Genomic DNA, 26686 nt, shown 5'->3' with positions numbered 1-26686 from the left:
GTCAACACCAGGCAGGTTGACTCATGGCCTGTACTCTTGCTGTTTTCTCTGCCTAGAATCCCAGATTTCCATCATGGCCAAAAAATAGAACACTGGGATTCAAATATATTATGCTCACACAGCAGCACTAGTCACAGCAACCAAAAGGATGAAAGAACGGAAATGCCCATCCATGAATGACTCTATATGTCAATTAGTGTACGCACAACCAGATTCTCCTCTGTTGTAAAAAGAAACTAAGTGCTGACACATGTAACAGTGAGTAAACTTTAAAGACATCTTGCTAAGTAAAATAAGTGAGGCACAAAATGGCACCTATTATATGAATCCACTTAACAAAAGTCAATGTCCCAGATTTCATATATATTCCAACAGTCCCAGTACATAGAAGAAGGATTATAAGCTTCACACTAGCCTGGGTTACAAAATATAATCGTTTCTCAGAAGTAACAAAAAATAAATAAGTAAGACTTTAACATGCCTTGTTAACAGACATGTAATTTCTCCATGTTCATTACTTACACCTAAGTTTAGAGTGTTCAAATTCAGGTAGAACCTAGGGCAAGGTACTAATGATAATACTTACATTTTGTAGAAGCAAATGCTATTTTCTATTTGTATTTGTTGAAGCAAAAGCTTTTCTTAACCAAATTCCGTAGAACTCACATTGTGCTCAGTGTAATTTAGGGACTATCTACATATGTCTTCTCTGTTTTTTCCACATATTAATAATGTGTATTTATCACTGCTCTAGAGGCAGTGTGGATAAGAGCTTCTAGAAGAGGCTCTGGAAGAATGGAGCCTATAAACAAGGCAATAGCCAACATTATTCAGAGTTTCAGTCAACTTATACTCCAAGGGTTAAGAGGAGTCATATTAGTAAAGCATACAATCCATAGGGACAAGCTACATCTGACAAAGGCATGTTTATAGGCCTCCATAGAGGCTGTAATGTAAATAGCCAGCTGTAATGAATACTCTGAAGTAAATTCATGCCTGGAGGGGCACAAAACCATGATCTAAGAACAGTGTGTTTTTAAGGATACCAAGGTCACAAGATTCTTGTCTTGGTTCTTGGCATTTTCTCACAAGCACTCAGGTATCTTCTCACTGGATCCCATTCTTGGACCATGTTCCAGCAGTACTATTTTTCATCTTAATTTTTTTGAAGTGTTTGGTTTGGTTTGGTTTTTTTTTAACGACTGTGAGTGTTTTGCCTACAAAATGTATGTCTATGCAACACACTTGTGCAGTGCCCAAGAAGGCCAAAAGATGTGAGATTCCCTGGGGCTAGAGTTAAAGACAGTTGTCAACTGCCAGGCAGGTCCTGGGAAACAAACTCAGGCCTTTTGCAAGGGCAGTGTCTTTGGGTTTCTGTTGCTGTGACTAAACTCCATCACCAAAAGCAACTTGGGGATGAAAGGGTTTATTTAATCTTATACTTCTGCATCATACTCCATCACCAAAGAGAAGTCAAGGCAGAAACTGATGCAGAGGCCATAGAGAAGTGCTGCTTACTGACTTGTTCCCCATGGCTTGCTCAACTTGCTTTTTTATAGAACCCAGGACCGCCAGCCCAGAGATAGCACCACCCTCAATGGCTAAGCCCTAAACATTAGTCACTAATTAAGAAAATATATCACAGGTTTGCCCACAGGTCAATCTGATGGAAGCATTTTCTCAGTTGAGGTTCCCTTTTCCAAAACGACTCTAGCTTGTGTCAGGTTGACATAAAAATTAGCCAGTACAAGCAGCAAGTGTTCTTAACTGGTGAGCCATCTCTCCAGTCCTTATTTTTGTGTTTTTTAGGACAAATTGGAAGCAGGAGGAGAGTTTTGATGTTGTAAATGTGCTTGCTGATTAAGGAATAAGGCGCATCCCTACAAACCCAGGAATTATCTAACTTGTGCTAAAACGACAACCAGCCCTTTGTATCTCTAGTTCCAGACTGAGTAATTGCTTTCAGCATAATAGCAATTACCACAAAGTGAACATTTAATAACTAGATTGGAGACATTCCTTAGGCAGTGCACTAATAGGAAAAATATCACCACAGTAATTCCCCCCAACATCTGACCTGCCCTACTTCCCAGTTTACCAGCATTGTGTCTGGGAATTTCAGAAATTATAAAGGTCCAGGTTATTGGTCCTTCAAACTGTTTGCTATGTAACATTGAACTTTTCTAATGAGATTAAAGAAGTCATGGCACTGATGATTGAAGGTTGTCTGTTTAATTTTCTGCATCAATGTGGACATGTTACACTGCTTTATTAATAATCCCATTATCTACTACTAGATCTCTCCTCTAATAAAAGGTCATTTTATTATTATACTTTAAATTACATTCTAAATATGTTTGTATTTTTGTTTGCTAATCTGTTTTTTAAATGGGTCTCAAGCCATCTTCTTGCCTTTGCCTCCTGAGTATCTAGAACTATAGGCACACTACAGTGCTGACTGTACATCAGTAGGGTTGATGTAGGAGTAATGAAATTTCTGCTGATGATGACACAGGCCTGTAATTCCACCATTCAGAGGCAGTCATTGAGGCCCCATGTGCTTAATAGTAAGGCCCTGTCACAAGCTCCTACCTCACTTGAAATTTCTGTTGTTTATTGACAGTTATATTAATTCTTAGACTTTCACAAAGTTTCTGTAATAAAATATAGGTGTATTTCAAGACAAAAACAAAAGGAATTCCTTATAAACATACTTTGGGAAAGACTTTTGTACATTTTTTTTTTTCTGAGACAGGGTTTCTCTGTAGCCCTGGCTGTCCTGGAACTCAGTGTATAGACCAGGCTGGCCTTGAACTCATACATCCAGCTGCTTCTGCCTCTTTGAGTACTGGGATTAAAAGCATATGCCACCTCTGATTACCCAGTTTACCAACTTGATTACCAATTCTTTCTTTCTTTCTTTTTTTTTTTACTACCATGTTCAGCATCAATTCTTCTTTTCTTCCTTCCTCATTGAATTTCGTGATTTTAAGGAAGAACATTTTTGATAAGGATCATATATATCTCAGTCTAAAATGCCTAAATATGCTAATATGGTGATTATATGTACATCTATTAATATATTTCAGGCCTTTAAACATTCAAGTTTTTATAGACCTAGAAGAATGACATGTTATATCTACATTTAAGATGCATGTATCTCTATACATAATGCACATATATAACAGTTGTCATCATATACGATCCAAGACAGATTTTAAATGACAAGTACAAGTTGCATAATTTATATTATACAATTTCAATTTCATTTTCATTTAAGAAAATATCATGCTTGATAGGCAAAGAAAAAGATTTGGAATGGTGTACAGTTGTTGACTGTGAAGAACCCTTAGTCACTGTCCTCAGGCTGAGCAGAATCAGATTTTGAGATAAAGATTCATGAGAAAATGACTTGCTAGAAAGAACTCCAGAAAATAAGAAAGTAGGACTGGGAGGGGACTGAAACTAGACCCCAAGCAGAGGAGTAACATCTAGAAAAGCCAGGTGGAGTTAAACCAAGTCAATGACCATAATGGTTCTTGTGTTTTTGGGACCTCCTGTGCAGGGAAGGGCATGTCAGGAAGTGCCTATTCCCTGCATGAAGTCACCTTTCAGAGACCTGCAGGTGTTGGGTGTAGGAGTAAGTACTTGGGATTGGGGGAGATGTGGACAGGTCCCTGCAGCAGTTGTGGCTGACACCAAATGTTGAAGATTTGAAGCTAGAGACTTAGTTCTTTTCAAATACACAAACTGAGTTTAGGCCATCCAGATCTAGCTATTATGGTGGTTCCACAGAAATTGTGGCTGATTTATGTGCTCCCATTCCAGGTTGCAATTCTCATTCTGAGAATATCCTGTCTCAGTGTTGTGGCATTGCCCAGATCTGCATGGTTCACAATACTTAAAATGTTGTTCATGTTCCTGTTAGAAGAAGAAGGAAAAGGCAGAGAAAGAACACATTAATTCTGATAAGGACCAGTCCTAGAAATTACAAATAAGCCCCATTGGCTGTGATTTCATTTCATGGCTACCTATGATTGCAAGAGAAAATAGTTTTATTCTGCTTGGTCTTGTGCCCAGCTAAAATAGATTGTTATGCAACTGTTTCTATAGAAGGAAAGAACATGTATCATAAACCCATCTGTAGACAATCCTCACTTTGTATTTTACAAGGATATTCATTTTCTTTTTAGTTTTCACAAGCACACATTTTAACTGTGTGGTGGTTTGGGTCTCTAGGAAGCAGGGGTTTTTTTTGTTTGTTTGTTTGTTTGTTTTTTGCTTTTTTTGTTTTGTTTTTGTTTTTGTTTTTTTCGAGACAGGGTTTCTCTGTATAGCCTTGGCTGTCCTGGAACTCACTCTGTAGACCAGGCTGGCCTTGAACTCAGAAATCTGCCTGCCTCTGCCTCCCAAGTGCTAGGATTAAAGGCGTGAGCCAACACTGCCTGGCAAGGAAGCAGATTTTGAGATAGAATTTGGTGTGTGAGATATTAAAGAGTGACTATAGGTCCAACCACTGTAGAAGTGATGGAAATGAAGTAGGATTTGACAGGAGAAACTGAGCTGTGGTGCTGTTCTGACAGTAATCATCACTGACTGCATGGGGAGCCCTGGAGCTGCTATCCTTGCACACTTGCTCTGCATCAGACTGGAGTGGAATGCTTGGTTGTGTGTATTCTTCAGTTTTTGTCTACCCAGATTTGCTGCAATAGTTGCCCCAGAAGCAGCTGCTAGAGAATTCTTACAAGGGAGTGTTCCAAATGATGTCTGATTTCTGATTGGAACCAATCAGAAAGAAAGCTGGGGGAAATAGAGGATCCAACACCATTGTTTCTGCCGTTCTTTGAGTTTAGGCTACCATGGGAACAACCTGGCTGTGTGGGCAAGGCAACTCTGCTAGGTGACCCCCACAAGCACTGAATTTGCCCTTTCTTGAAGGAGATTGGAGTGGCACATTCTTTGTTTGTCACAAATGTATTTAGAAGTAATGAATACATTTTATTTGTTCATTTTATAAATTGAAAAGCTAAATTTACTTATTTTTTTTTCACCCAGATTTCTTAAGCAACTACTGTCTGACACTGGAGATGAAGAAATTTTAAAACGAAGTCTCTCTCCTCCTGGAGTTTTTGTTATATCTGGAGATAGATGGTAAATAAGTAAATTCCTAATGTGTTAAGTAGTTAGGGTTCTTCTCTGACGAGGTGGTTTGATTGGATGTTAAATGAAATTATGAACTAGACATGCAGCTCTTTTAGGGGAAGAACATTCCAAATTGAGATTTCATTAAGTGCCAAGACAGCTATGTGTAGTATGTTGGTATGTTTAAGAACAGCAAGGAGGCTATGTGGCTGGAGTCAACTCTAATGGTAGGTTGGTAGAATGAAGAATGGTAGGAGAGTCTAGGACATAGGGCTGATGGTCAGGTCATGTGAAACCTTAAAGTCCAGGCAAAGAGGACCTTCTGAGAATGGAACTACAGGAGAAATGATGGAATCTGTCATGTTTTTAAGAAATCACTTTGTCTGTTCAATTGGAAGTACACTGTACCTGCACAGTGTGAAAATGTGCAGTCCTTAAAGATGAACAAGATTGCGAAGCAATAGAGCAAGTTTTTTAGGGGGAATGGTTGGGATTCAGTTTTCGATACAGTCAGTTGTCAGTGCCAATTGGCCATATTCACAGAGATATCAGGTACGAAGCCAGAGAAAAGATAAAGTAAGGCAAAAACCTAATGTGCAGCTTAAAATCTTGGGGGGTGTTAGTATATATAGTTGGTATTTAAAGCTATGAGCATAGCCAGGATTTGTATCATGTGCTTTTAATCCCAACCCTTGGAAGGCCAAGGCATTGCCAGTTTAAAGCCAGTCTGACTACACAGTGAGTTCAAAGCCAACCTGAAATATAAAGCAAGATCCTGTATCCCCCGCCCCAAAAAGGAAATAAAAAAGCCATGATTGTGTATGAGAGGCAACTTTTTTATAATTTATATTACTTTGAATTTTATTACTGTGAAGAGACCTTATGACCAAGGCAACTCTTATAAAAGAAAACATTTAATTGGGGCTGGCTTACTGTTAGTGGTTTTTTTTAAATAAGTGTGTTACAGTTTTCTTTTTACCCAGCTAGCTCTCAAATAATTGAGACCAGAGTATTTTATTTATCTATCACACTTTTAGGGCACAACAACTGAGAAGTATTATTCTATTTTAATCCACTAAACTAATCAGGCTACCTCCCAGCCAAAATCCATGAGATACTTACATTTTATTACTGATCTGACTCTCTGGGTTCCAGTTGTTTTGCCTCATGGTGTCTCCTGGACTTTCTCCCATGGTTAACCCCCCTGGCTAAGCCTTACTTTCTCTTTCTCCCCTAGAAGGAAGCCCAGCCCTATTCTCTCCCCTGCTCAGTCATTGGCTGATCAGCTAGCTTTACTGACCAGTCAGAAAATAATTGGGGGTCAATGTTTACACAACACTGAAACAAGATATTCTCAGAATAAGGATTGCAACCAGATATGGGGGCACAGAAATCAGCATTTAAATGACACAGTGCACAATAACTCTATGCCTATAGCTTACATTTCAGAGGTTTAGTCCATTACTGTCATGGTAGGAAGCATGGCAGCATGAAGGTAAACATGGTGCTGGAGGAGCCGAGACTTCCTCATCTTAATCTACACTCAGCAGGAGACTATATCACAGACTTGAGTATATATGAATCCTCAGAACCCACCTCCACAGTAACAGACTTTCTCCAAGAAGGCCACACATAACTGATAGTGCCAATCCCTATGAGCCTAGCATGCAAATACAATAATCTATGGACCATACTATTCAAACACCACAGAAATGAAGAGGTCTCAGAGATCTCGCCAAGAACATCCCATTGCTTGGAGGCTGAATCATGAAGGAGAGAAGATGGGTTCTTAGGATATAAGTAAGGGATTCTTTAAGAATATGATCATCTCAGAGTGTCCTTGATGTTGCTAAGGAACACCAATGAAGACTTGCTCGGCTGGCATTGCTGGTATAGAGATCATTAATACTGACTAGTAGTGTTTCCTGTAGTGAGTGGGACAAAGTGGATTGGTTGGTATGGATGGAAGACAAATGGAGGAAGCCTGAAAGACATTTTTTTTTCCCCAGCCAGCCAGCAGCAGCTTTATTAGTAGTGCTGGCTTCTCCAGGCCAGTCAGTGTGCTCTGGTGTCCATGGTGGCCTTTGGGACAACACTGGGGAGCAGTTACTGGAGGGATATAAATAAAGCTTTGGTGCACAGGTTTTGAGAACAGGCCATAGGTGACACTGCAACACAATACTTCATACAACACCAGCTCTCAGTGGAAACTGGGGGGCTGGCCAAGGGGGTAACTTCTAACTGACTGCACACAGGGCTATTGCCACAACTGTGCTGACCCAGGACAGGAGAAAGGCACCCAGGGCTGAGGCTCTGTGTGGCCCTGTGCGCTTTGCCTTCATCTGCAGATAGCAGCCTTTGCCTTCTTTCAAAGCGCTTCTACTCATCCTCCATCTCTGGCACAAGCTGAAGCACAGACAGCAGCGGCCTGCCCTCCTGGTTCAGGGACACGTAGGTAAAGAAGGCACTGGTGCTTCTGTGAGTCGTTCACCACAGGGTCAGCATCCACCAGGACCTCAATTTCTATGGACTTATTGCTCCTGAAGGCCGTGCGTCCGGAGATGGTGATGACACAGCCTTTCCAGATTATGTTATAGCTGTTCATGGTGTCCACAGAGGCAGTTACTATGTTGGTCTTGCAGTGGTGTGCAGCCACAATCCTAGCCACTAAAGCCATGAAGGGTGCAGTCCGAGGGCCCCACCAGGGGGATCAGGCTAGACTGGCTGAAAGACAAATCTTTTAAAGAGTTGTTTTGAGACAAACAGAATGAAATGAGCCACCATGGACCTTATAAAGAGTTGCACTGTGAAGAACAGAAAGGCCAGCATAAAAGCTATAACAGCATTGGTGGAAAGTGGGGAGGAATGGCAGCTCATTTGGTATTGTTCACTATGAGAAAAGTTGGTTGGTACCATTGCAGGAACAAAAGGAGATCCTTGGATAACTGAACCATATGAGGGTTGATGTATAAATAGGAAGCATGTTCAGTAAGTGCATCAGTAAAACAGAAATAAAGTCATATACATGGCAACTGGAATGTTTGTCTGTGTGTGGAAGAGCTTGACTGACTGAGTAAAGGAAGTGAAACAGTGCTCTGGGAAATTGAAGGCTTTCTAGAATGGACTGGGGAATGAAGTGGACATGCCCTTGTGAGGTCAGGGATGAGGAATCGGATCAGTCAGCACAATTGTGTGTGGTGGCCTTCTTCAGCCATATTTAATTGCTCAGCTGTAAGAATAGGTAGACAATTACATTTTTTAGGGGTTTTAAGCTACTGCCTCAGATTCCTAAGTAGCTGGAACCCAGGTAGAAGCCACTGCACCCCTCCCCCCTCCAGATGGTCCCACTCCCCTGCTTCCTGCCTGATTCTTGGACCAGAGTCTTCAAACTTTTCATCAGCTGTGAATTCCTTGACAGTCCCCAAAGAATTCTTTTTCTGCTTACATTATCTGGAATTAGACCCTATAATTTTCATCCAAAAACCTTGTCTGGAATAATGCCATTCAACTCCTTTTCTTTTTAAATGACTGTCATTTACTTCATTCAGCCTTCCAAATCAGATGTAATTAAAAGGCTAAAATTGTAAATATCATTCAAAGAACACAAACCTCCTGAAAAGAGCTTTCACAGTGAATAATGCACTTTATTATTTGGTAAATGTGACTGTCTACCTATTCTTGCAGCTGAGCAATTAGTTATCTAAAATAAGGAGTCAGGTTTAGCTGAATGTGATGGCACACACCTATAATCCAAGCCATGAATTTGAGACCAACCTAGGCTCCACAGTGAGACCTTCTATCAGAAAACAAATCCTAGGTATGGGAATTACAGCCTTATATTCTTTATCTTTAAAGCTTTGCTCTCTAACTGAAGAGTGGGTTGACATTTCTGTTTGAGAGTTTTTATAATGGATCTTCTCATTCAGTGAGATAGTAGAGCCTTTACAATGATTAGATACCTTCTGTGCTTGTCTGACTTACTCAGTTTGACCAAAGAGTGAGTTGTAGTTTTAAAAACATTGGGTTATAAGACCCTTCTGTGCCTTCCTCCATGTTTTTGAAGGCTACTGTGTTATATGGAGCTCACAGTCTGGTCACCTAAGCAGATGAATGAGGAGATGCCAGAAGCAGTGTGTTTTTGTTGGATCACTAAATCTCCAACAGCAATATGGATTCTTCTTCTTGAAATGGCCTAAACTCCAAGAACATTAGTGCCTGAATTAAATATGCAGACTGACCTAAGGATTAGAGACAGACAGTGTAGTGGTTGTTAGGCATGGATGGTTTCGCCTCTCAATTTTGAGCATATCAAGAGCGGGGAATCTACCAGTATTCCTGCCTTCTCTCTATAACAGCATTGCCTCTTTGTGCCTAATTTGACCTCCAGAGGTGCAAGATCAGCTTCCCTGGTGCTGGGGATTACAGGGATGTATCATCATACCATCATACCCAGCTTAATCTTTTTTCCTCAGTAAAGATGAAAATTGTTACCTACTCTTATTATAATTAAATCTTTCCTCGCTCTCCCTCTTTCTGTTTCCCTCTCCCCTTCACCCGTCCCTCCCTTTCTCTCTATTGAGCGCTCTCTCTCTCTCTCTCTTTCTCTCTCTCTCTCTCTCTCTTTCTCTCTCTCTTTCTCTCTCTTTCTCCCTTTCTCCCTCCCTCCCTCTCCCTCCCTTGATCCCTAAGGTCTCACTATATGGTCACTTGTTATGCAACCATTTATCAGGTGAGAGCAACACCACTTTGATGATTGTTGTCTTGGTGACTTTTCTATTGCTGTGATAAACACCATGACCAGGAATCTTATAAAAGAAAGTATTAAATTGGGCTTAAGGTTTCAGAGGGTTAGAGTTCAGAGCTTATGATGGTTAGTGAAAGCATGGCAGAAAGAACAGCTGAGAGATCACATATCCTTAAAATTGAAAAGAAAAGAAAAACAATAGCCCGGAGGCAGAGATTGATGGCTGTTGGAGCTGGAACACGCATGGCCTCTTTGTTCAATTACATCTTCACCAGCTTTGTTTCCAATGGTTTCCTTCACTGCCTAAGCTTGGCTGTCTTAGAACTTGCTCTGTAGACAGGCTGGCCTTGAACTCAAAGATCTGCATGCCTCTGTCTCCTGAGTGCTGGGATTAAAGATCCGTACCACAACACCTAGACAAGCTGTTGCTTTCATTCTTTTTCATAAAATGGAAGTTTAACTGGGTGGAGTCTTGCCCTGAGGTTACCACTCCCATTATTTCATTTAACTTCCTGGTACCCGTTTCTCCTTAATTTTGTATTTTGCTCAGCTTGCTCCTTTTCATTATGGAGCTTAAGAGTGAACACTAATAACAACATAATAGAGTCAATACCAGGCTGTTTTGAGATTTCCTCTGCCAGTGCAATTAATCCAAAACTCCTTAGCCTCAGGCAGACTTTTCAGACAAGGGCAAAAGTAGCCACATTCCTTGCAAAAATATCACAAGTATAGTCTCTAGGCCACATACTAAAAGTCTTCTCTAAAACCTCTTGAGCGTGAATTGCCTCCACACACTGAAGAGCAGCAAATCACCTGAGCAGGTAAACAGGTTAACATGTCTTTCTTTCTTTCTTTCTTTCTTTCTTTTTTTTTTTTTTTTTTTTTTTTTTTTTGGTTTTTTGATTTTTTTGGTTGTTTTTTTTTTTCCCTTTGGTTTTTTTCGAGACAGGGTTTCTCTTTGTAGCCCTGGCTGTCCTGGAACTCACTCTGTAGACCAGGCTGGCCTCGAACTCAGAAATCCGCCTGCCTCTGCCTCCCAAGTGCTGGGATTAAAGGCGTGCGCCACTACCGCCTGGCTACATATCTTAAATTTGGTTTCCAGTGCCCACACGTAGCTCTTGACTTCCTGTAATTCCAGTTCTAAATGATTTAAGCCTCTTCTGAGCTCTAAGGGCTCTCACAAACTTGGCCCATATCCATACACTCAATCATACATACACACATACACATAAATAATCCCCTTTTGTTACATATTTAAGATACTTTATTGAGGGATAAATTTATATAGCTTTAAACAATTACATAAATAATAATTTAACTAATGGTATAAAGAGGATTTCTGGGAGCTAAAAGAACCAGAATCTTGTTGCTGTTGGTGCACATCTCTAATATCAACAACAGACAAATCCAGCAATAACCTAGAAAGTTTCTTCTGTCAGATCCTAAGGGAAAACACCCAACATATAGCTCACAGAGATGGAAACTGTTGTATCGGAGCATAAGATAGAGATGGTGGGGGACGGGTCAGCCAGCAGAGAACTGCTTTTGGTTTTAATAGAGATTCTTACCATGTGGGCCAAGTTGGTCTTGAATTCTCAGTCCTCCTGCCTCAATCTCCTGTGTACTAGGATTACAGGCATGTGCACCACTATGTCCAATAGACTAATGGTTTTCATTTCAGTATTTTGACTAATTCTGTTTTTTAATTATATATTTAAAGATAAATTAGAAAGGTTGTACAGTGGCAGATGCCTGGATGGAGTGGGAGTACCCTTATGAAGCAGTCGGCCCAATCATGTGTGGCCCTTCTTTGGCCATATTTACCTGTTCAGATGCAAGCATAAAATAGGTAGAGGGTTGTATAGCAGTGGTTTAGTTAATCCGCTCTATGCTCCCAGTGGGTCATGCTTCCAGCCACCTACCAGAGCCCTCTGGATTCGTGAACGAACAACACATACACACCAGCTTAATTTTGGTATGCCTTGACCAGCTCAATGGCTGGACATTTCTGAAACTCCCCACAGCCAGCAAACACTCCCCCCCAGCATTCCTGACTTAACACCTCCTAAATCTATATTTTATCTTTGCCACCCTGGCTCCTTCTGGGCGGCCCCCTACCTTTGCTTTCCCTGGCTCCTTCTGGGCGGCCCCCTACCTTTGCTTTCCTTTGCTGCTGTTCTGGGGGCCGTTACCCCTTCCTGTTCCTCCCCTGCGTGGTCCATCCTACCCCTTCTCATGCTGGACCTTTTCTTCCTTCTTCTCCCAGGAACCTAGAAGCCCACCTCTGTCATCCTGCCCAGCCATTGGCCATTGGCTCTTTGTTGATCAATCAGAAACCAATTGGGGACAGGGACCTTCAACATTTGGACATGCAATTCCCAGTTTTGGGGGCTGGATTAAGACAAAAGCATTAGAACCACAACAGAGTTCTCAACAGAGTTGCATTTGTCAAATAATAATAACAATAAAATAAATTGTTAATTTTGAACACTTTTTTGATAGGAGGTTGGTATGGTATGAATGGTATTTAGAGTGTCAGCTTTTTAATTAAACCCATTTTAGAAGGCTAAACATAGTGAGTGGCAAACATTAAAAAGGAAAAGCGGGCCGGGCGGTGGTGGCGCACGCCTTTAATCCCAGCACTTGGGAGGCAGAGGCAGGCGGATTTCTGAGTTCCAGGCCAGCCTGGTCTACAGAGTGAGTTCCAGGACAGCCAGGGCTACACAGAGATACCCTGTCTTGAAAAAACCAAAAAAAAAAAAAAAAAAGGAAAGGCAGGCAGGAAATGGTGGCACAGACCTCCCAGCACTTGGGAGGCAGAAACAGAGGCAGATCTGCAGGGTGAACTCTTCATCTTCAGGGTGAGTCCCAATACAGCCAAGGCTACCCAAAGAAATCCTGCCTCAAAAAAATAAAGGCAGAAAAAAAAGGAAGGAAGGAAAGAGAGTTCTGTGGCATTGTTCCAGACAAGGTTTTTGGATAAGGCAGGAAGCAGGGGTATAGGGCTATGGCTTCTACCTGGTTCCAGCTGCTCAGGAGGCTGAGGCATGGAGGTGAATTCCTGACATCCCCAGAGTTTAGAACCAGCCTGGACAACACATTTTTTAAGGGGGTGGAGTAGGGAGCTGGAGGGATGGCCCAATAGTTAAGATCTCTTACTACTCTTCCAGAGGACCCGGATTCAGTTTCCAGCACCCATGTGCTGGCACAACAATCCATAACTCCAGACCCAGGTAATCCAATGCTCTTTTCTGGCCTCCATGGGCTCCTGCATGCATATGGAGCATAGCCATATACTCAGGCACATTCACATAAAATTAAATGAATAAAAACATTATTTTTAAAAGAATTGTAAGCAAACAAGCCCACAATCTACGTCAACCCTAGAGGCTCTCCTTTCTTTTCTTTTCTTTTCTTTTCTTTTCTTGTCTTTTGTTTTCTTTGTTTCTTTTTTTTTTTTTTTTTTCCGACTTTAGGCTCTCTAGAGGCTTTTAAATCCTTTTTAAATAAAGTCACAACTTAGTTGTATGAAGTAATTCAAGTAAGTATATGACCATTATCTTAAAAATAGTAAGAAAACTGGGTATAGTGGGAGACACCTTTAATCTCAAGTGGATCTTGCTGACTTCATGGCCAGCCAGTCCTACACAGTAAGTTGGGTGGACATCAGCAAGGACTACATAATAAGACCTTGTCTCAAAACAATAAATAAACAACAATAAAACATAATACATATAGAAATATCTTACCTGGCAGTCATGGCGGTGAACACACGCAGTTCTAGTGCTGGGGAAGTAAATATAGAAGGATCAGGAGTTCAGATTACCCTTGGCTACATATTGGGGTGGAAAGGTGAGAGCCAACTCCTTCACTGTTGTCTCTAACCCCTTCCCTCAATACAGAGAGACAGACATAGTGAGTAACAAGAGAGAAAAAGAATCAGTTAAGACATCTACAGAAAAAAAGCATTTATCTGCTAAAGTATTTTCACTTAGAGTAAATAATGAGTTCCTACAGGTTTGTAATAAAAAGACAATGTTTTTTCAAAAACCACTTTGGCGAGGATCTGGGTGGTGTAAAGGTCCATTAAGTGCATAAACTGCTCAGCATTGCTGTCAGAAAGGCACATCAAATCACAAGGTGTGTGTACTTCACGCCTGCTAGGATGGCTAGAGCTACAAAGGGATTTACAGGTTCAGATGAGGATGGGGGAAGAGGGGTATCCTAGATTGCAGCATATATGAAATGGTGCATCATTCTGGAAAATAGTCAGGTAATTATAAGTTAAAGAGTTATCAGGTAACCTAGCACATCTAAGAAGTATATGTCCAAGAGAAGTGAACACACATGTAGAAAACTGATGCACAAATGTCATAGCAGCTTTATCCACATTAGTCACAGAACTAAGTGAATAGATGAATGGAAACCTCATGTCTCATACACCGTGGGATGGGAAAAGTGGATGAGGTAGAAGTACTTGCAGCAGCTTATCTTTCTGCTTTGAGAAACTGTTCCTTCTTTTCTTAACTATTTTGTTTCCAGTTTATTGCATATGAAACCTGGCAATTTTAGAAAAGCAAATTTGTCACATATAGATGACAGTATTTTTAGCTTTTTTCCCCTGATTAGTTCCAAACAGATTATGCAATTGTCATGGAGTGATTCCCTACAACTTTCATGTCTTTATTTTGTGTGCAGTGACCTTTGGCGCTCTCTCTCTCTCTCTCTCTCTCTCTCTCTCTCTCTCTCTCTCTCTCTCTGTGTGTGTGTGTGTGTCTGTCTGTCTGTCTGTCGTCTGTCCCTCCCTCCCTCCCAGAATCTTATCTAGGCATAAAATGTTTTCAGCTTTTGACACTTACTGCTGAATAAGCTTACCCACTCTAGTTCTTTCTGAACTCTGGCTAACTAGTTCACCTGTTCTGCCTCAAACACCTCTCCAAGCTTACTGACTCAGTCTGGCTTCTTTCAGTTTCTGTGAATTGCTCTGCTTGGCCTCATAATAACTTTAGCAATCTTTTCTAATGTTCTAGCACCTCATTCTCTGGCTTGTTCTATCTTCAGCCTGTCTCTTTAAAAACTCTACTGCCGCCAGGCGCACACCTTTAATCACAGCACTTGAGAGGCAGAGGCAGGCGGATTTCTGAGTTCGAGGCCAGCCTGGTCTACAGAGTGAGTGCCAGGACAGCCAGGGCTACACAGAGAAACCCTGTCTCAAAAAACAAAACAAAACAAAAAAACTCTACCAGTAAAACTGCCTCCTCTCCTTTCTCTTTTTCTCTCTCTGCACTGCTCTCTTAAGTAGCCCTTTCCTCTCCTGGGCATATCCTGTTCTGCCAAATCTTTCTCTGATTTATCACTTTTTCTGCTACTCAATTAGACATTACTTTCAAACATGGGTGTTTCCTTCTACAAGCTAACTTTACCTTCATTGTTTGGAATGAAAGACGTGTGATGCTAAGGGTGAGCTGTATCATAATGTTGGGGTTCACAGTGGGATCAAATATCCTGCAACACATGCCTTCTGACCTCCGCAAGCATAATACCCATACACCCAATTTTTAAATTTTTTTTAAGATTTATTTATTTATTTCATGTATGTGAGTACACTGTAGCTGTCCAGACACACCAGAAGGGCATCAGATCCCATTACAGATGGTTGTGAGCCACCATGTGGTTGCTGGAAATTGAACTCAGGACCTCTGGAAGAGCGCTCAGTGCTCTTAACCACTGAGCCATCTCTCCAGCCCCCCATACACACAATTTTTAAGGGAGTACTGATAGCATGCTATACCATTTGTGTTAACCTTGAGAATGTGAAGTAAATTAGCCAGCATCAGAAAAATAAATTTGGGTTAGCAAGATGACTTAGTGGGTACTGAGTCTCAGTTAAATTAATGCTGAGATTTTGCATATTAATGTATGTTGGGTAAGTATGTCTCTTTTTCCACATGTATTAGTCAAAATGATGTAAACAGTGTCTTAAAATGGCCTTCAGACTTTTTATCATTGTAGTACCTAATATCTTTTTTCTTAATTTCTTTTTTTTTTCCTGTGAGGTTATAAAAATAAATTTTTTTGAAGTAGAAATTTGTTGTTTTCTAAGTCAGTCATGGTAGTGCATGCCTTTGATCCCAGATCTCCGGAGGGAGAACAATATGTTTTCTTGACAGGGTCTCAAGTAACCTAGGCTGACTCCAAACTCATTATGTAGCTGAGGCTAGCCTTAAACTCTTTTTTTCCTCCTTGCCTGTCTGTCCTATGAGCCCTCTGCTTATGGATGTGCGTTCACCACGCGTGGCTTAGTTTAACTTTAATAACATTCAGGAAGAAGCCATAAATAGACTTCTTTTAGAGAATGCTTTATACATACTCGATGGTAATTTTATGCTTTTCTTGGTGCATGAAGATGCTTTACACTATGTTAGGAAACTGCTTCTGGAGATCTGTCATTTGTCCATATAATAAGAACACCATCTGCACCAAGCACAGCTTTTGTTCCTTTCATACTCTACATGGCAAATGAATCAGCAGAACTCCCAGAGACATGTATACTTGACTTTGGTTTTTTTTATATGTAATATTTTTCAATTTGTGTTTTATTTTGTAGGCAAACAATTTTATAACTAACAATTTTAGAATATATTATAGTTTACAGGGCAAATTTTATATCCATTAATTGATCTTATTGTCTACTGGTATCATGAAATACATATTACTAATATTAAATTTCTTTTTCAAAGCAGAGTTAGAACTTATTCAGTGATGTCGAGTATGATTTTAATCACTAGAGTTAAGAAACAGAAAGAAGCTCAAGAAGGAGACACACCTAGAACATGGGCGTGACCTTCACCAAGGGGAATTGCCTGTCATATTTAGAGTTGGTAAACACATGGTTACAGTTCCCTTTTTCATGTTTCTTTAAACAAAAACCAAAAAGTAGCTCCTAAAAAAACAGGATCTTTTAAACACATAATTTTCATAAATTTTACTTTTTTGTCAAAATTTTAATGTATTTATATTTTATTTACATATTTTTGTCACCCTGTTTTCTTTTGAATCTAATCAAGGGAAGGCCTTGTTTTGAAGTGTTGCTAACTGCACTGTAGCAATGGTGGTGACACCTGTTCTGTAGCCTTTCAAGCCTCCTTCCTTGCCTGGTCTCTACCACAGTGTTCTGAGGTTGCAGGGCAGGAAGAAATTGCTTGTTTGTGATTGACTGAAAGTGGCAGCTAATTCTTTTTTGCTTCATCACATCAGTGCTAAGTGTTGGGCAGTACTCAGTCTTCTCTGTCCAGTCGAAGCCATCCATTGCTGCTCTACAAGACACATCATTTTATCCAGATTCTTTTCAGACTTTCATGTTACCAACCCTTTACTCGGAATTTAATTAAGTAGCAAGTTTTCTTTTCCAATTATAGAAGATTCATTTTACTTAGATTTGTATGTGTGTCTGGGTGGGGCTATGTGCACATAAGTGCAGGTACCTGCCGAGAAGTTGCATCTCCTAAGAGATGAAGTTACATAAGACTGTGAGCCACCTAGCATAGGTACTAGGAATCAAACATGGGTCTTTTGGAAAAATAATATCACTATAAATTGCTGAGTGAGTTCTCCAGTCCCAAGAGTAGCAGTTTCCTTGTTGCTTTATTGAAAGACTTGTTGTGAAAAGAAAGTGTAAACAGTGTAGGTCAATAATCGGCTATTTTTCCTATATGTACTGGGCTGAGGCTTGGAACAGTTGTCCTGCTCACTGCGGTTCCGTTGTTCTCCCTCCTCACAGTTCTGTTACAACTCTGTATCTGTGTATCTGTTAGGCTTGCTGGAACAAAAAGAGATCAGTGAACATTATTAGTTGTCAGAAAAATGCAAATTCGAGCTAAGATGAGAAAAGAGAGGCGGAGAGGTTACAACCGGAGCTGAGAAAAGAGAGGCGGAGAGGTTACAACCGGAGCTAAGATGAGAAAAGACAGGCGGAGAGGTTACAACCGGAGCTAAGATGAGAAAAGACAGGTGGAGAGGTTACAACCGGAGCTAAGGTGAGAAAAGACAGGCGGAGAGGTTACAACCGGAGAAATTTATGCTTTCAGAGTTGAGCCAGATTTCAACATGAAAGTGTTACAGAATTGAGTCCTCTAAAGACCTCAGAGGGAAAAGCTGTTCGTGACTCTCCCTAAATTCTGCCATGTGCTAGTGTCCTTGGCACTCCGTGATGAGCAGTTGCATAATTCCAGGCTCCAGCTCTGTTCACATGGCTGTCTCGTCTCTGTGTGGCTGTCTCTTACAAGGACAGCAGTCACACTGGATGAAGACCCTCCCTGTGCTACAGTATTTCTTCTTTGCATTTACATCTTTGTAACTAAAAGTCTTACTTAGACATTCATAGGGGCCAGGCAGTTGCGGTGTACGCCTTTAATCCCAGCACTTGGGAGGCAGAGGCAGGAGGATTTCTGAGTTTGAGGCCAGCCTGGTCTACAGAGTGAGTTCCAGGACAGCCAAGACTTGAACCCCCCCCCCCCACACACACACACACACACACAAAAAAGATATTCATAGGGACCAAAGATCAGGACTTGAATATTTGGGAGATAAGCCCATAACAGTTCCTGCCTTTGGGCTCTCTGCTTGCCCTTGTGCACATGTGGTATTGGTACCCACATACTCCCTATACTAAGGGGCCTGTTTTATCCATTCTCTTAGCTATTTTTTCAACATCATTTTTTATTATTTTATTTTATTTGAGACAGGTTTTTTTTTGTTTTTTGTTTTTTTGTTTGTTTGTTTTTTTGTTTTTTTGTTTTTTTTTTTTGTATCCCTGGCTATCCTAGAACTTGCTCCATAGACCAGGTTGTCTCAAACTTAGAGATCTGCCATCCTCTGCCTCTTGAGGACTATGATCAAAGACATTTACCACATCTGCCCATCTTTTTTTACCATAATTTAAATAAATAAAAGACCAAAAGCAAGGGGGCGGGGAGCAGAGTTGGCACACACCTTTAATCCCAGAACACAGGAGGCAGAGGTAGGCAGATCTCTAAGCTAGAGGCCAGCCAGAAATACATAGTGAACTGGTGTCTCAAAAGACAACAACAAAAACTCTAGTCAAAAAAGTAGACAAATAATAACTCTGTAACTTAACAAAACTTGTGTGTTCATGCCAGCTCAGGAGATACACTGTTGGGCTTATAGGGGTAACTGAGCAGTAAAGAGCACTTGCTCTTCCAGAGTTCCTGTTTAGTTCCTAGCACCATGCCCAGCACTCAGAACCACCCAGAACTCTAGTTCCAGAGTCTGACACTCCCATAGGCACTGCACACACATGGTGTAACACACAGACAGATCCATATGTGTGCACATGTCCTTGAATAAAACTTTAAAAGTACAGTATAGTATTGCTAACATCCCTCCCTAAGAGATCTTTGTGGAAAAATATTTTTGGTTCTTTTATAAAAATCTTACTAATTTTACAGGATTTTCATTTATTTTACTTACATGGTTTTTGTCAAATACACATATTACAAAATCTTCATTTTCTTGATGGCTTGCCTTTTCACTTTATTGCTTGAGACAAGGGCTCCATTGTGTAGCTATGGCTGGCCTGGAACTCAGAGATCTGTCTCTACCTCCTACATGCTGGGGTTAAAATTATGTGCACCATGCTAGGCCTCTCCACCTTAGTGATACCTATTTTATTGGGGTCCAACAGTCGCCCCACAAACCACACAAACACCCATCTCAGTCAGACAGGGATAGTTTATTGAACTCACATCATAAAACTAATCAATCAGAGTCTCAAAATTTGGAGGCTGAGCCACTTCAATGAACATTTCTCAGTGCCAGCTTTATAAAGGAAAAAAATATAAAAACCACAGTGAGTCCGTACGCAGGTGTAGGAAGTGCTGCCAGTTGGTCAGCTCTTGACTCAAGCCATTTTAGACTAACAGTACATATTGACCTTTAATTTGATGGGTCCTATATAAAGCTTTGTGGAATTTCTTGAGATTAACAAACTTCAGAACATAACAGCATATGTGATCAGCATGACCCTGCTATGAGTCAAGGTTTTTTCTGTCAATGACTGGCAGGCAAATTACAGCAACAATATAAAATAGCCGGCAGGCATAAAACAAAGTGCCTACAGCTATGCTGAGGAGGGATGGGGAACAGACCTCAACAGTTTAAGAACTTCGGGGTTTTGTTTTTTATATTTGTTTTTTTCCTTTTTTGGAGTTGGGGGGTGGTTTGGGGTTTTTCAAGATAGGATTTCTCTAAGAAGACTTAGCTATCCTAGAACTCTCTCTGTAGACCAGGCTGGCCTCAAACTCACAGTGATCTGCCTGCCTGTGCCTGCAGAGTGCTGGGATTAAAGGCATGCACCACAAATGCCTGGCAAGAACTTCTTTATAGTCATAGTGGTGCACAGCTGGATCCCATCACTTAAGAGGCTGTGGCGGGAGATCACATAATGAGTCCTGACTCAGAAAACAAAAATAGAATTGTATCAGGGATGTTTGTGGTAACAACATCCACAATCTCATTGCAGTGATAATAGCATTTTACTGGAAAGTATGGATTTTCTATAGTTTTTTTATATATAAAAAAACTTTATGAGTCCTTTGTGAGTGCTTTGCTTCATTTTCTCTGAGATGGGACCTTATGTGTTTAAGCTGACCTCAAACTATGGATGACCTTAAAATTCCAGGCAAACATCATCTTGCTTTAGTTTCCATAGTACTAAGAATGAAACCCAGGCTTCATGTATGCTAGACAACCATGTTAATGCCTGAGCCACAGCCCTATCTTTTAGGGCACTCTTTATAATTATAAGAAATTACCTACTGTGTCCATAATTTCCCAGGGTTTTCCTTTTTCTGTGAGTTTATTTTAAATTTACCTCATACATGCTGTGTGTCTGTTGAGCAGCCAACATAAGATGTTTCTCCTTTATAGTTTTGTGATAAGTGATTATAGTAATTGGTTTTCAAATAATAGATCTTTACATTCCTAACATAAGCCCAGTTTTGATATGTCCTTTTCATGTGTTTCTGAATTGAATTTGTAACACTGGATTAATGTATTCATCACTAAGAAAAGCCTGTAATTTTCTTCTCTTATGATGTCCTCATTTGATTTCACTATCAAAGTTATGATGGCATCATGAAATAAGTTGAGGAAGTATTCCTCCTTCCATATTCTGTGAGGTTAGTGTTTCTCTATGACAGCCAGGTTTTTGTTTGTTTCCCTTTTTATTATGTTTTTTGTATAATTTGGTGATGAAGCCATCTGGGTCTTAAGGTTTCATCATGGGTAAGATTTTAATTAGGCTGTCATCCTTTAACGGGTTTATGAAATTTTGCTAGCTCTTTTTGTACTAAGTTTAATAAAAAGTATTTTTCTCAGTGTTTGTCTGTTTCACATACTCAGATTGATTGGCATAGTCCTTTATTACCGTTGGGGATGGGTTGTGGTGAATATGTATGCATGCATGCATGCCTACACCCACTTGCCCATTCTTGGGTAATTTTCCTTTTTTGCTCTCCACCTTACTTTTAAAAAATTAGATAAATAAATCCTTAGTTTAGTTTAGCTCCATGTAGTGACACACATCTTTAATCCCAGCACTCAGGAATCAGAGGCAGGTGAATCTGTGAGTTCAAGGTCAGCCTGCTTTACATAGTGTTTCAGGACACCCAGAGCTACATAGAAAGACCCTGTCTCAAAACAAAAAGACTTATTTTTAAATTACATGTAGGTGCTTGTGTTGGGCAGGAGACATTTACATGTGAGCTATCAGAGACCAGTGGTATTAACTCTCTCTGGAACTGGCATTTCAGGGGTTGTAAGTCACCCCAACAAAGGTACTAGGAACTAAACTCAGGTCCGCTGCAAGAACTGTACATACTTTTCGTCACTGAGCTATTTGTCCAGCCCTCTCCAGCTTACTTTTTGAGACAGGTTTTGTAAGGCCCGACAGGAAGGGAGAAACTCCCTCTCAACCCATGGGAATTCACGGCCACCCCAATAACTGCAAGATACCGAACTTGATGCAATTAACAAGAGGTATATTTGATTTCAACATGTTGAGGTCGCACTTCTAGCCTGTCCTACGCAGAGGCAAGCAATGAAGTACAACCCCCACTTAGAGAAGAGGTAGACCTTTTAAAGGAAGAACCGCAACCCAGGGAGACGAGGGGGGAAATCATGATTAAGTGTCTATGGAAAGCACCTGTCCATTGTTCAGCTTCCGTGACAGGTTCAAGAAACAGTCATGAGGAAATATCTCATAGAATCAAACCTTATCTAATTTGTCTTGTGGTTAGTTCTGTTTCTGGTATCCAGGGTGCACGGGCACGAAACCCTATCTTGTGATCAGTTCTGTTCCTGGTATCCAGGGTGCATGGGCACGCTGACCTGAACTCTCAGCTCTGAACTCTTATTTATTTTGTCTTGTGGATAGCTAGTTTCCTAGGACCCAGAGCGCAGAACAAGCTGATCTGCACTCTTGACTCCATCTGTGGAAAGTTTAAGATTTTTTAACTCTTTCAGTTTCTCTGAACCTAGAGTTTTACTATTTCACCTAGACTGACTTGCCAGTGAGCACCCTGATCCTGCATACCCTCATAACGCTGAGCTCCAGACAAATGCTGCCATGCCCCACCTTTCTCTTTTTAGGCAAACTGGAAGGAGGAAAGGGGAGAGGAGAAATGATGTAATCATATTTTAATTTCAAAAATTAATAACCCACTCACCCCGAGGCAGGCCTGTGAGCTGGCCCCTAGGCTTGAGAGTAGGAGAGCTGGCGCCATCCTTTGCCCGATGCAGGACTCAGGAAAGCAGGCCACACTTTGCCTGGACAGCACAGTAGAACTGGCCCTGGCCCTCCCTCACCTGGGCAATGTAGGAGGGCTGGTGGGCTGACCAATTCAGCTTCCACCCAAGCCCAGATTCAGGGCTCTGAGTTATCTATTCCAACACCAACCCATCTGAGAACTGCTAGAACATGAAAGGGCTGATCCTGTAGCTATCCAAAGACATGACAGAGCAACAGCAGGATATCTGAAATGAGTCCTGATGAGGATCCAGTATTGGTAATGTAGCAAAAGCCAGAGGTCTAGAACTAAACCAAGGATTTCTTGCAATGAACATTTACAAGTAAAGCTGTTAGGGCAAACGGGTACTGTGTGACACCCTGAAGCTTCCACAGCGAGTTGACTATTTTGGTTGGTTGGTTGGGGTTTTTTTTAATATGTTTTAATTTTATTTTTTGTTTTATTTCAGTAGGGGGAGGTTGCAAGGGTGAAAGGCAGATATAAAGGGACGGGGAGATGAGTGGGATTGGGGGGCATGATATGAAATTCACAAAAATAAATAAAAGTTTTAATAAAATAAACAAATAAAAATTTTAATTTTTTTAATAAAAGCATTTAGAGCATATGTAACAGTCTCAGGACAATTTGTGGGAATAGATTCTACTATGTGTGCCTGGCAATGGAACTGGATCATCATGCTTGGTGTCAAGTGCCTTTATCTGATGAGCCAGCCATCTTGCTGTAGTTCATGAGTAACTGAGCTACATCCCCAGTCTTCATTTTTTATTTTACTTTTTCCTTGCTCATTTATATGAGAATTTCATTATTCTCTTCAAAGAAACAGCTTGTATCTTAAGATATTGTGAGTTTTGTGTTTGGTTTATTCTTATTCTATCTCCCAGTCCTTTCTTTAGTTGCTCTTTGCTGTTCTTCTCCAGTGTAATTTGTAATATGTATTTCATGGTGGAACATCTCTCCCTAAGCATCAGTTTGTCTACATCCAAAACTGTACTTTGCATTGTTGGTCAGCCCAGGCTGGGTGTGATGCTGCATGCCTGTCATCCCAGTCCTTCTGTGGCTGAGAGAGACAGGAAGATAATGAGTTTGAGGCCTGCCTGAGGCTTGAATTAAGATTCTGTTCCAAAAATTCCCAAACTAGCCGAACAATCAGTTCAGACTATTGTAAATTTTATCCTTATTTATGTATTTCCTTCCCCTCCTTTTTTTGTTTTTGTCTGTGAATTATTTATTTAGCTTTTCCTTTTTTTTTTTTTTTTTTTTTTTTTTTGAGATAGGTATAGCTCGTCTTTGCTACTTTTTGGGTTCTTCTTTCTTCCACCCTTTCAACTCCCTAACACTAGATAAGAGGGAAAAAAGGATAGAGGGGAAAGGAAAGAGATCCCTGAATAAAGTCAGGGGTAGGAAAATGAGTGACATCATTAAACTACTTCCTGCTGATTAGGCACATTGATTTCCTTGGGGCAAATTTGATCTTCGACATCAGGATATCTAAGTTCTTCTTGTTTCTTCTTTGTGTATGACTTCTTAACATACTCAACCAATAACCCACTCCACCTCTCTGGGCCCTAGCATTTATATACCCTTTAAAAAGTTCCCAGAATTCCAAATGTCACACAGTATCAGAAACTATGTGCAGCTGGCAAAATCATACCTCTTCGAAAGCATGAGGCAAATCATAGTCAGCTGCTATGGACAATCTAAAGCAGCACCATATCTTAAATCTGGGATTAAAATGAAGCAAGGTAGTGGTGGCACACGCCTTTAATCCCAGCACTTGGGAGGCAGAGGCAGGTGGATTTCTGAGTTCACAGTCAGCCTGGTCTACAGAGTGAGTTCCAGGACAGCCTGGGCTACACAGAGAAACCCTGTCTCAAAAAGAAGAAAACAAGAGAGAGAGAGAGAACATATTCTTATAATATATCTGTGTTGCTGTTTTTAAACCAAAATATTAGAATCGTCACTATAAATAGGCTCTTACTGTGTACCCCTGACTGGTCTGGAACTCACTGTGTAGACTGAGCTGTCTTCAAACTCAAAAAGACTCACCCTCCTTTCTCATATAGCAGTTTTTATTATTATGTCCTGTTTCATAGATTTTATCATTAAATTTCTTTCCAGATTTTACTACTATGGGGTTACTTTTCCCTTTGAAATTAATGTGTGTTTTATGGTAAAGCCACTGTGAGTCTTCCATATAATCTTGTGTTGTTTCACAGCTTCACATCTCTTTCTCTTCTATGGTTTTTTGAAACAGGTTTCTCTGTGCAGTCCTGGCTGTCCTAGTACTTGCTTTCTAGACCAAGTTGGCCTCAGATTCATAGATCCACCTTTGCCTCTGCCTCCCAAGGGCTGGGACCAGTGGCATGCAAGGCCAGGCCCAGCAACAGCTCCTGTTTCATTTGCATTAGAATCATCGTTATCCTAGTTTTGATGCTGAAATTATTCCATTTTGACAATAGAATTTTTCCTTCAGGCTGGATAGCTGTCCTCTAGGTGTGTTTATACTTTTTTGAGCATTTTTGCATAAGATTTTCCAGATCATCATGTACTTTCTAGGCCTCGGTGCTTTAATTGGCCAGTTGCAATTCTCCAAAAAGCTGAGGCTTTCCCCCGCCCCTCAAAGTTGTCCTCACTCATGCATACTCTGTTCTGGCATCCCCTACAAGCTGCCTCTTTTTACACTGCACATGCATGCAGGCCTGGATATCCACTTAGTGACTGTAGACTGAAGTCTCTAGGAAAGAGAAGCCATTTCTCTACTTCGTAAGTTTTACTTCAACAGCTCTCTGTCTCTGTATTTCTGTCTCTCTCTCTAGTTTTAGTATATGCCCCTATGTGTGAGAAAATTTTTTTGTCTTTTTTTATACTCGGTACCTTACCTTTTTTAGGGTGTAGTGTGTGTGTTGTGTGTGTGTGTGTGTGTGTTTGTGTGCTGAAACATATTGTATGATGATGAGCGTCATTTATTGGTTGCTGTCCACCTTGATTTTTTTAAATAGGGTCACTCGCTAGCTAACTCAGCTAGACTGGCTGGCCAGCCATCCTAGGGGTTGCCTGCCTCTTAATCCTCATCTCTGGGATTATAAGTATGTGCTACCATACCCAGCTTTTTGTGTGGGTACTGGTATCATGCTCAGGTCCTGCTTTTGTGGCAGGCACTTTACCTGCTGGGATATTGCCTCAGTGTATACCTTCACCTTAATGGAAATACAGGTCAGCCGTAGGGTAAATGCAGGGATTTGTATTCTGTGAAATACTTCCCTGGTTTACTCTTTGGACTCATTAGATTGTTTGGGGTTTTTTTAATTTTTATAATAATTAAGTATGGAGAAGATGTGAAGGATCGTTTTCTAGGATGAATTTACAGAATCAAATAGGCAAACAGGTAAAGGGTCAGTGTTTCAGATTATTAATCAAACTATATGCCTGCAATAGGATAGGAGTTCAAATTACAGTTTTTAGATGAAAGAATGTTAAAAATGGCTTTGGATATATTTCCATCAATTCTTACCATTATAAGTGTGAGATCATTTATTTTCCAACTCTGTCCTTCACATTTTGATTATTTGGGTAATCAAAAGAATTCTATATTTGCCTTGGGGAAAAATGCCATCAGATACTGTAACTAAGATCTGCCTTCGCCCTCTATCAACTGAGTAAATGAGTATATATTTTTTTTACAGGACTGAATTTACTCTTAAAGAAACCATGTCCTCTGGAGGTGCTGAAGATGACATCCCACAGGGAGAGAGGAAGACAGTTACAGATTTCTGTTATCTTTTGGATAAATCTAAGCAACTGTTCAATGGTTTAAGGTTAGTAGTTAAACTTTTCTCTAGTTCTGTATTTGCCCTGTCTGAGTTTTGGTAGGTTTCTGAAAGTTATACATAGAATCATATATAACACATAAATATTTTATATACACATGTATGTATGTGTATAGATAGAGATGGATGGATGGATGGATGGATGG

General features: G+C 40.5%; 1 protein-coding gene across 5 annotated transcripts in view; it reads left to right on the top strand.

Moving 5' to 3' along the window:
• The window catches only part of Scai (suppressor of cancer cell invasion), a 108917-nt gene that overhangs the window by 25957 nt on the left and 56274 nt on the right, over nucleotides 1–26686 (top strand). For 3 of the 5 annotated variants that reach the window (XM_076928696.1, XM_076928695.1, XM_034495280.2), the window contains one exon: nucleotides 26397–26528. In XM_076928696.1, coding sequence (XP_076784811.1) covers nucleotides 26397–26528 — 132 coding nt within the window. Of the gene's footprint in view, nucleotides 1–5055; nucleotides 5152–26396; nucleotides 26529–26686 lie in introns of all 5 variants that reach the window. The other 2 variants (XM_076928693.1, XM_076928694.1) reach the window with 1 other exon arrangement.

Source organism: Arvicanthis niloticus, chromosome 2 (assembly GCF_011762505.2).
Source record: "Arvicanthis niloticus isolate mArvNil1 chromosome 2, mArvNil1.pat.X, whole genome shotgun sequence".
Taxonomy (NCBI): Eukaryota; Metazoa; Chordata; class Mammalia; order Rodentia; family Muridae; genus Arvicanthis; species Arvicanthis niloticus.
This window is presented reverse-complemented; position numbering and strand designations above follow the sequence as displayed.